Raw genomic sequence first — 11,779 nt, forward strand, 5'->3', positions numbered from 1 at the left:
TCCACGCACTCTGCCAGTGAGGGGATGTACAATGCACTGGCTCTGAGAAGAGGGAAATTTGGTTAATTGAGATGCAGAATTCACTGTAACAAAACAGACAATGTGCAGTTTTGTATATCCTTTAACAGTGGTGCTGGTTGGAATGGAGTATCCTAATCATTGAGCCTCACCAGCTGAAGGCTGAGTAGCCAGCAGTAGGAGCAGTGGAAATGTTTTAACACACCAGAGCAAAATTGGAAGACAACTTGGAGTTTAGGATAGATCACTCAGTGAAAGAGGTTAGGTAGCTGTGGTTTAGAAAGTGTCACAATGCAAAATGTTATAAGAATGTGAACTGTTTAGGGAATGACTAACTGTTGTATATGGGGAGTTGTTACATTGCACTGAGTGCCTTCAACATACTTATCTGAATACTTGGTACTGACTCCGAATTGGAGATGAGTTCCCTTGAGGATCTTCACAAAATAAATTTTAAACATTTGATGACTATAGGTCCATTACGGATGGTTGAAAATTTACTTCCCCCATGGAGGTTTGCTTTCCCTGGTATCATTGCTCAAGCACAAGTCCCTGATGGCCTGGGCTCATTCCTTTTTTATGTCACCTGTAATATACTATAGGTTTTTCCAAATGTTTGATTGTTGTTTTTTTTCATTCCAACCAGGTACCAAATCAAATGTGGAAGAAATTTGTGAGGAAGTCGTGTAACTGATGTGACAAAGAAATCCACAACAGGCAGGACAAGGGGCAGAGGTGACAAGAGCATGGTACTGGCAAGATGAAGGGCAGACATGGAGAAGCCGCGTATCTGCAGATGAGAGTGGAGACGTGCCTGAAGGATCTGTGTAGCTGGAGAATGAGGGCTGAGAAAGGCATGGAAAACACGGAGAAGCTGAGGATGAGAGTAGGAAGGGCATGGAGAAAATTGGCTCCGGCTGGATGCGTGTGGGGAAAAGTGTGTAATAGTCCTCAACCCGGGGGGATAAGTGGAGAAGGTGCGGCAGGGGGAGGAAGTGGAATTGGTGCAAACGTGTCTTGCCAGCAGAATGAAGGTGAGGATGTGTAGACATGGTGGGGTGAGTTGAGGGGGCGACACGTGAAGAGACAGTGTGTCTGGAAGGATAAATGTAGGGCTTTGCATAAAGTTGTGTGATGTGCAGATAAGGGTGAGGACCTTTGAGGGGCATCAGTTTAGCTGCCGGGATGAGGGAGGGGATGCATCTTCAGAAGCCATAAAGCTGCCAGTATAAAGTGCGGACAAGAGTGGAGATGCCATATCGTTGGTGGGTGGAGATGGGCATAGGCAAGGAGAAGCTGTGTAGCTGTGAGACTGGCATAGAGAAGCCAAGTCCATGGCAGTGTGGTGCAGGTGCAGGAGTGGATACGTCATATAGCCAAGGGTATGATGTGGGAGCAGACATGGAGAAGCTGTATTACTGGGAATATGAGGTGAGAACAGCCACAGATAGGCTGTGTAGCTGGCAGGAAAAGGCATGTGTGGGAATAGCCTGATGATTGATGGATTCAGCTGGCAGAATGAGGGGCAGGTCCAATGTAGCTGTGTAGCTACAAGGCCAAGACCAAGTAATTTCAAAAGTTTTAAAAACTCAATCCAGGACATGAATTTACAGAAGCATCGCTTCATGACATTGGTGCTTGTAATTTATCATTAACCATCTACTTCAGGAATACAAGTTTAACTACAGCTGTTGAAGAGCCTTTGTCAAGGGACTCTTCCAGGTTGCCTTTATTTTCCAAAATAGTCTAACACCTGGCAGATTTCTAGCACTTGTGACCAGACCCTGACTGTCAGATAGAAGCACTTAAAGACAAATGTAGCCTTGCAGGGCCTTGTATTTACAACGGCTCCACAGTATATTTTGGGTACTTTGTATTAAAAAAGATCTTTTTAAAGTGTTGTATTATATTTGTATAGAAAGTCATTGCATTATGATATGTTCTTAATATATTTATTTACTAATATATTTATCCTCTACCAGGGTGTGTAATGTAAAGTGCCTTATAAATGATCAGTGCTGTCACTAACGATGGTCTGGCCCTATTCAGATTATTCTTCAATAAATTATTTTCAATTACAAAGGTGGTTGAATTGTGTTTGTGTGTCATATATCTGGTTGAATCCCTGAATCGGCTGATGATGCAGAATGGCAGTTCTTTAGATTTTTACTGGTATTCCCATTGGATTATAATTTACTTAGTGGTATATAGATACTGTAACACTAAGGGCATAGTGAGTTTATTGGGACTCTGAACAAATGGTTAAAAAAATATTTTGTAATGATTTCTAGGAAGTTGTGTTTATTGCCATCTCTGTGATAGGGGATGGTTGAGTTCAAAGGTGCTAATCGTGGATTCAGAGCTTATTGAGTGATACAACTGTTCAGATCCATCATGATCGTAAAATGAACCCTAGAAACAGTAATTGAAAGGTAAGCTGTTTGAGGAGTACCCCACATCTACCAGGCTTGCAGCCACATTGTTGACGTGATCAGTCTGGTTAAGCTGCACGTGGTGACCCATGATAAAACTGAGGGTAAAGTGCAGGTAGGCTGACATCACCAGGATGTACCAAGAATTACAAGGTAAGGAGGGACGACTTGAAATACCACAGCTATTGCCACTGAGCAGAGAAAGATAAACGATGATTGTAATTTTTGAATTACTCCATATCTCTCAGGTTCTGGATTACAATTAGTCCTGATATGTTAATTATATTCATAGTGATACAGAATACCTGTTTTTTTGTCATCTGTCATTTCTTCATGTGGTAATGAATTATATTAACAGTTCAAAATTGAAATATACTTTAGTCATTTAGTCTAATGTCCTATCACTTTTTTGTGAACAGGGAAGAATTCCAATGCAGATAGATTGACTGATTTGGTGGTATAAAAATATTGACTAGGTTGAGTTGTGTATTTATTTGTTTGCCATGTTACTAAATGTTTAATAGGTAGGTACTTCTGGTTGCAACATAACAATTTTATATGAAAATGATTCAAGCTACAAGACTTCAGGGAAGAAAACACTCGGTGTAATGGCGGTTCATATATACGGTGCCAGAGAATGAAGACCTAAACTATTGTAAAGCATTACTGCCCTGGCACGTAGGGAAGCGGCGATATTATGTTGGCATTTACAGGACTGGTATAACATGGAAAATAGAGGCTACAGAGGTTAGATGTGTTTTTTTAATGAAGTGTTCTTGAGTAGGAATCATCGGTAGGTCTCTCACTCCTGAGCAATGCTTTAGGTTGAAGTTTCATTCCAGATGGAAACACCAGTGCTGTACTGAAGGAATACTCTGCTATTACTGACAACATGTTCAGGATGAGACCATAAATCGATCACATGGAATTAGAGATCCAATGGCACTTTCTAAACAGAGCAAGGAAGTTCACCCTTTGCTGTGGCCTGTCCCTGTGCTGGGAAATATTGCTTTTCCATTAGAGCAAAAGACACTGGAGCAAAATTAGCCATTTGACCTATCGGGTCTGCTTCACCATTCATTCATGGCTGATTTACTATCCCTCTCTACCTCATTCTCCACCCCATTCTCCTGCCTTCTCTCTGTTACCTTTGATGCCCTGACTAATGAAGAACCTATCAACTTCTGCCTTAAACATACACAATGACTTGGCCTGCCCAGACATCTGTGGCAATTAATTCCACAGATTCACTGCCTCTGGCTAAAGAATTTTTTCTTCATCACTGTTTTAAATTGATGTTCCTCTATTCTGAGGCTGTGCTGTCTGATCCTAGACTTCTCCACTGTAGGAAACATCCTCCCTACATCTACTGTCTAGGGCTTTCAATATTTGATAGGTTTCAATGAGATTCTGCCGCTCCCCCCCCCCATAAACTCTAGTGGGTACAGGCCCAAAGTCATCAAATGCTTCTCATATCTTAACCTTTTCATTCCTGGGATCATTGGAATCATTCTCGTGAAGCTCCTCTCAACCCTCTCTAATGCCAGCACATCTTAGATAAAAGTCCCAAGACTGCTCACAATACTCCAAGTACACTCTAATGAATGCCTTAGTATTACATCCTTGCTTTTGTATTTTAATCCTCTTGAAAGTAATGCTAACATTGCATTTGTCTTGCTTACTACTGACTCAATCTGCAAGTTAACCTTTCGGGAATTATGCACAAGGACTCCCAGGACCTTTTGTACCTCTGATTTTTGAATTTTTTACCCCATTTAGAAAACAGTCCACACCTTTTTCCCTTCTGCCAAAGTACATGACCTTGCACTCCCCAACACTATATTTCAACTGTCACTTCTTTGCCCATTCTCCCAATATAAGTCCCTCTGCAGACACCCAGCTTCCTCAAAACTATTTGCTCCTCCACCTATCTACGCAAAAAAGCAATCCATTATTCCAGCCAAATTATTGACATATAACATAAGAAGCAGTCCCAACACCGACCCCAGCGGCACACCACTAGTCACTGGCAGACAACCAGAAAAGGCCCCCTTTATTCCCACTTTTTGCTTCCTGCCAGTCACCCAATCTTCTATCCATGCTAGTATCTTTCCTGTAATACCTTTGGCTGCTATCTTGCTCAGCAGCCTTCTGTATTGCATCTTGTCAGAGGCCTTATGAAAATCCACGTAAAACAACATCCACTGACTCTCTTATGTCTATGCCGTCTGTTATTTCTCAAAGAATTACAGAAGATTTGTCAGGCAAGATTTCCCCTTGGTTCTCAAGTGATATTGCAACTCTGATAAAGAAGAAGAGGGAGTTGTATCACATGTATAGGAAGCAGGGAGTAAATAAGGTGCTTGAGGAGTAAAAGAAGTGCAAGAAAATACTTAAGAAAGAAATCAAGAGAGCTAAAAGAAGACATGAGGTTGCATTGGCAGTCAAAGTGAAGGATAATCCAAAGAACTTTTACAGGTATATTAAGAGCAAAAGGATTGTAAGGGATAAAATTGGTCCTCTTGAAGATCAGAGTGGTCGGCTTTGTGCGGAACCAAAGGAAATGGGGGAGATCTTAAATTGGTTTTTTGCATCTGTATTTACTAAGGAAACTGGCATGAAGTCTATGGAATTAGGGGAAACAAGTAGTGAGATCATGGACACTTTACAGATCAAAAAGGAGGAGGTCCTTGCTGTCTTGAGGAAAATTAAAGTGGATAAATCCCCGGGACCTGACAGGGTGTTCCCTCGGACCTTGAAGGAGACTGCTGTTGAAATTGCAGGGGCCCTGGCAGAAATATTTTAAATATTACTGTCTACAAGTGAAGTGCTGGAGGATTAGAGAGTGGCTCATGTTGTTCCGTTGTTTAAAAAAGGATCGAAAAGTAATCCGGGAAATTATAGGCCGGTGAGTTTAACGTCGGTAGTGGGTAAGTTATTGGAGGGAGTACTAAGAGACAGAATCTACAAGCATTTGGATAGACAGGGGCTTATTAGGGAGAGTCAAAATGGCTTTGTGCATGGTAGGTCATGTTTGACCAATCTATTGGAGTTTTTCGAGGAGGTTACCAGGAAAGTGGATGAAGGGAAGGCAGTGGATATTGTCTACATGGACTTCGGTAAGGCCTTTGACAAGGTTCCATATGGGAGGTTAGTTAGGAAAATTCAGTCGCTAGGTATACATGGAGAGGTAGTAAATTGGATCAGACATTGGCTCAATGGAAGAAGCCAAAGAGTGGTAGTAGAGAATTGCTTCTCCGAGTGAAGGCCTGTGACTAGTGGTGTGCCACAGGGATCAGTGCTGGGTCCATTGTTATTTGTCATCCATATCAATGATCTGGATGATAATGTGGTAAATTGGCGGATGATTCAAAGATTGGAGGTGTAGTAGACAGTGAGGAAGGTTTTCAGAGCCTGCATAGGGACTTGGACCAGCTGGAAAAATGGGCTGAAAAATGGCAGATGGAGTTTAATGCAGACAAGTGTGAGGTATTGCACGTTGGAAGGACAAACCAAGGTAGAACATACAGGGTTAATGGTAAGGCACTGAGGAGTGCAGTGGAACAGAGGGATCTAGGAATACAGATACACAATTCCCTAAAAGTGGCGTTACAGGTAGATAGGGTCGTAAAGAGAGCTTTTGGTACATTGGCCTTTATTAATCGAAGTATTGAGTATAAGAGCTGGAGTGTTATGATGAGGTTGTATAAGGCATTGGTGAGGCCGAATCTGGAGTATTGTGTTCAGTTCTGGTCACCAAATTACAGGAAGGATATAAATAAGGTTGAAAGAGTGCAGAGAAGGTTTACTAGGTTGTTGCCGGGACTTGAGAAACTCAGTTACAGAGAAAGGTTGAATAGGTTAGGACTTTATTCCCTGGAGCGTAGAAGAATGAGGGGAGATTTGATAGAGGTATATAAAATTATGATGGGTATAGATACAGTGAATGCAAGCAGGCTTTTTCCACTGAGGCAAGGGGAGAAAAAAAACCAGAGGACATGGGTTAAGGGTGAGGGGGGAAAAGTTTAAAGGGAACATTAGTGGGGCTTCTTCACACTGAGAGTGGTGGGAGTATGGAATGAGCTGCCAGATGAGGTGGTAAATGCGGGTTCTTTTTTAACATTTAAGGATAAATTTGACAGATACATGGATGGGAGGTGTATGGAGGGATATGGTCCGTGTGCAGGTCAGTGGGACTAGGCAGAAAATGGTTCGGCACAGCCAAGAAGGGCCAAAAGGCCTGTTTCTGTGCTGTAGTTTCTATGGTTCTATGGAAACTTTCCTGACTTGGCCTATTTTGTCATGTGCCTCCAAGTACCCCAAAATGCTCATCCTTATAAGAGACTCCAACATTTTTCCAACTACTGAGAGTCAGGCTAACTGGCCTATAATGTCCTTTCTACTGCCTCCCTCCCTTTTTAATGATCTTCCAGTCCTCCAGAACCATTCCAGAAATTAGTCAGTCTTGAAAGATCATTACTAATGACTTCTCAATCTCTTCAGCTACCTCTTTCAGAACACTGGGCTGTAGTCCGTCTGGTTCAGGTGACTTATCTACCTTCAGACTTTTCAGATTCCCAAGCACCTTCTCTTCAGTAATGGCAACAATATCTTATGCCCTCTGACACACTCACATTTCTAGCATTCTGCCAGTGTCTTCCACAGTGAAGAATGATGCAAAATACTTAACCTTGCCTGTCACTTCTTTGTCCCCCATTACTACTTCTCCAGTGTCATTTTCCAGGGGTCCAATATCCACTCTCATCTCTCTTTTACACTTTATATACCTGATTTAAAACTTTTGGTATCCTCTTTGATAGTATTGGCTAGTTTACCTTCATGTTTCATCTTTTGTCTCTTTATGGCTCTCAACTTGCCTTCTCAAACAAGAGAATGGGTGGAAAAGAGTGCAGTCAACATTGACTGCACTCTTTTCCATAGATGCTGCCTGGCCTGCTGAGTTCCTCCAGCATTTGTGTGTGTTGTCTAGTTGTCTTCTGTTGGTTTTTAAAAGCTTCACAACCCTCTACCTTTGCACTAATTTTGCTGTTATATGCCCTCTTTTTTGCTTTTATGCAGCCTCTGACTTCCCTTGTCAGCTATGATTGCCTCATCCTCCCTTTAGACTACTTCTTTTTCGTTGGGATGTATCTTTGCTGCACATTCCAAATTGCTCCAGAAACACTAACTCTATTCTGCTATTATCTCTGCTGATGCCCCCTTCCAATTAACTTTGGCCAGCTCTTCTCTAACACCTCTGTAACTCCCTTTAGTCCACTGTAACACTGATACGTCCAATTTTAGCTTCTCCTTGTCAAACTACAGGGTGAATTCTATCATATTATGATCACTGCCTCCTAAGGGTTCCTTTACCTTAAGCCCCTAATCAAATCTGGGTCATTACATAGCACCCAATCCGGAATTTCCATTCCCCTAGTGGTTCAACAACAAGGTACTTTAAAAAGCCATCTCATAGGCATTCTACAAATTTTCTCTCTTGGGATCCAGCACCAACTTGATTTTTCCAATCAACCTACATCTTGAAGTCCCCCAAGGCTATTGCAACAACGCCCTTTTTACATGCCTTTTCTATCTCCCTGTTCGGAGACCTGTATATAACTTCCATCAGAGTTTTTTTTACCTTTGCAGTTTCTTAACTCTACCCACAAGAACGCTACATCTTTTGATCCTATGTTCTCTTTCTAAGGATTTGATTTAATTTTTTATCAACAGAGCCACCCCATCCCCTCTACCTCCAAACATATCCTTTCAATGCAATTTGTATTCTTGGATAATATCCTCCCAACTATGACCTTCTTTCAGCCACAACTCAGAGATGCCCGCAACATCATACCTGCCGATCTCTAACTATGCTACAAGACCATCTACCTTATTCTGTATACTGTGTGCATTCAAATATAACACTCACAGTCCTGTATTCATCACCCTTTTCAACTTTGGACCCCTGGTACACTTTAAGTCATCCCACTGACTGCAATTTTGCCCTATCGTCTGCCGCTCCTTCCTCACAATCTCACTACGCACTGCATCCAGTTGTATACCAACTGCACCATCCTCAGCCCAATCACTCTTGTTCCCATCCCTCGGCCAAATTAATGTAAACCCTCCCCAACAGTCTAGCAAACCTGCTCGCAAGGATGTCGGTCCCTCTCGGGTTCACGTGTAGCCTATCTTTCTTGCACAGGTTATACCTTCTCCAGAAGATATTAATGATCCAGAAATCTAAAACCCTGCTCCATGCACCAATTCTTCAGCCAATACCAATACTCATCTGCCAAATCATCCTATCCTTACATCACTAACACATTGCACAGGCAGCAATCCAGAGCTGTCTACCAAACTCCCCATATTCTGTCTTCAAGACCTGCTCCACTTTTGTACCTATGCCATTGGTACTAATATGTAACATGACTTCTAGCTGTTCACCCTTCTTCTTTATAACGCTGTGTCCAAGATACCCCTGACCCTCCAAACCATCCAGGTGTCTTTTGCATCCACAGAGTCTTCTGTCTGCTTCTCTAATTAAGAAATCCCCTATCACTAGTTCACTCCTCTCCCCTCCCCTTCTCTTCTAAATCACACGAGGGGAGAAGACTCAGTGGCAAAGGTCAGGTCATTGTGGCTTCCCCTGGTAGATTTCTCCCACCAAAGAGTATCCAAAGTGGTATACTTATTATTGAGGAGAATGGCCACGGGGGAACTCTGCACTGGTTACCTATTCCCTTTCCCTCTCCTGACAGTCACCCAGGTACCTGCCTGCTGCAACTTAGGGGTGACTACTTCCCTGTAGCTCCTATCTGTCACCTCATTTTCCTGTATAAGCCGAAGGGCACACAGCCACAGCTTCAGTTCTTGAACACGATCTCTGAGTAGCCAGAGCTCGGTGCACTTGCTGCAGGTGTAGTTATCAGAGAGACTGGAGGTCTCCCAAAGATCCCACATCTTACACAAGGAACAAACCACTAACTCTGGATCCATTCTCGGTGCACTAGCTATGTCCTAACAGGGGGGGAAAAATGCTAGAAACCTACTCTACATGTGGTTGCCCAGAGCTGGTGAGCCAAAGCCTGACCACTCTAGCACTGTCCAGTCACAAAACAGTCACTCCTCCCACACCTTGCCTCCCTTTATTGGCCCCTGCTGAGTGGCGAATAGATAATTTTGACTGAATAGTTTATTGAATGAGTGAAAGACCTGACCGGTCTGTTTAGCCTCTTGGGTTAATGCAACAATCTGCATTTCCATTATTAGACAGCTAAATCCCAAGCATGTGAAACCTCAGACTTACCTCACCTGAAATTTAACCCCACGTTCTGACAGAGGGTATCTTTCATCTCCTGTTTTGAAAAGACCCAGTGGCTCTCTGCTCACCAGGTGACAGCTTTTCCTCAAGTCAACAGTCCAGAGCAGGAACTTTACTGAGTTTGAAACCATGTCCCTCATCCTATTCAGCGTAAAGCATTCAGCTCCACTTGTCCACTCTTTTCATTGTTTCTGAAACATGAATCACGTACATTCTTCACAATAATTAAACAAATCTTTGTTCCTTGAACCTGTCTCCACAGCTCAAGAACTGCCTTTTTTTGTGCCTCTTTTTGCCAGTGGGTAGGGCAGAGGATGAGATCATGCCTTTGGTAGTTTGCTGGCAATGCTTAAAAACATTTTAATACTGTAAAGCATTAAGTGGGCCAAAGATGAGCTCTACTTAGAAAATGATTTGTATGCGAAACCAAATTTTTAAGAATTATTTCTACTCGACTTACTTGAAACTGCTCGATGTAATCCAAAACTGAAAGTTAATAAGTCTACTTTAAGTGTGGTTTGCTTATTTTCAGCTCTTCCACTCCTCCCCAGCTCCCCCTCCCACCGAACAATTCTCAAAGGTGCTTCTTGACTCTTTGACATTGCTCAAGAGCTCTCGTGAGTCTTTAAAGTGCATGTACGACTTCTGAAACAAGGCAACGCTGCGCTGGATTCTGCTGTTGCTCCATCCACTATCAACTGACAAAGCATCGCCACCCAGAAAACATGGATAAGAAAGCAAGTTGTGAAGACAAAAAAAAACATACGGGACTTTTCATCCTGCAAAACATGATGTTTTTCTTCATAAATGCAATGCCTCAATTTGACTAATTATTTGCTAAATAGGTGAAAAATGTTAGGATACTCATTTGTGTTTGACATTTAGAGTTCTCTGGTGGAGTTATAGGTATTTTACGTATTATATATACTGGAAAATGTTGGATTGTTTCACTGTTTTCAAACGGCATGTGCCTTTATCCAAATGTGCACAATGTTGGCCCACTTTTAAAACTAGTGATTCTTGCTTCTTTCTTAAAGAAGCTGCTATCTTTGAGAGGCAAATCTTGAGTGGTATCCGTGGTGTGTGTGTGTGTGTGTGTGTGTGTGTGAGACTCCCTCCCCCTGCCCCCCTCTCTTTCTCAGAACAAGCTCACCTACTTATTTTAATAATGAAACACTTTGACAAATGTACTAACTTCATGTTAACACCGTCATGTATTTTAAATTTTAGATGGAAATGAGACTTAATTCTTAAAGTTGCAGTTCCTTGGTCTGTGCCTTTCCAGGGGTGATATCACTGGAAGTCTTTCTTCAAGTTGAGAGTGAGAAAGCCTTCCAGCCACAATGTTCCAAACAAGAGGAAGACTGCAGATGGTGGAAATCAAAGCCATACACACAAAATGGTGGAGGAACTTAGTAGGCCAGGCAGCATCTATGGAAAAGAGTAAACAGTCGACATTTCAGGCCAAGAACCTTCATCGGGACTGGAAAAAGAAATTAGAAGTCAGAGTAAGAAGGTGGGGGGAGGAGTGGAAGAAATACAGGGTAGTAGGTGATAGGTGAAACCTGGAGTGGAGGAGGGGTGAAGTAAAGAGCTGGGAAGTCGATTGGTGAAAGAGATAAAGGGCTGGAGAAGGGGGAATCTGTTCGGAGAGAGAAAAAGGCCATGGAAGAAAGGGAAGGGGGAAGGAGAGGTGATGGGCAGGTAAGGAGAAAGGATGAGAGGGAAATGGGAATTTGGAATGATGAAGGAGAAGCGGGGGCAATTCTAACAACCATCAAATTTGCTGAGGTTGTTATCTGAGGTTTCACGTCTCCCAGAAGAACACTTTGTTTTAGGTGGGTTGGAGAATCTGTAAATTGTAATACAGTGTCACAAATTATGGCATCCAGCAGGATCAACCACAGGATTTTTAACATCTCATAATTTTTCATTGACAGTAACCTGAATATTCATTCAAATTGCACAAGTTAAAATACCATAAAACAGTCACAAGTAGACAAAG

At 42.3% G+C, this 11,779-nt stretch overlaps 1 protein-coding gene across 2 annotated transcripts in view; it reads left to right on the top strand.

The window, feature by feature from the left end:
- Nucleotides 1-2,086, top strand: part of LOC140187709 (E3 ubiquitin-protein ligase RNF43) — a 219,970-nt gene extending 217,884 nt beyond the window's left edge. For both annotated transcript variants that reach the window (XM_072243273.1, XM_072243274.1), the window contains exon 9: nucleotides 665-2,086. In XM_072243273.1, the coding sequence (XP_072099374.1) occupies nucleotides 665-708 (44 nt within the window). In that variant the 3' untranslated portion in view covers nucleotides 709-2,086. The remainder of the gene's footprint in view (nucleotides 1-664) is intronic.
- The last annotated feature ends 9,693 nt before the right edge of the window (nucleotides 2,087-11,779 follow it).

Source organism: Mobula birostris, chromosome 25, assembly GCF_030028105.1.
Source record: "Mobula birostris isolate sMobBir1 chromosome 25, sMobBir1.hap1, whole genome shotgun sequence".
NCBI lineage: Eukaryota > Metazoa > Chordata > Chondrichthyes > Myliobatiformes > Myliobatidae > Mobula > Mobula birostris.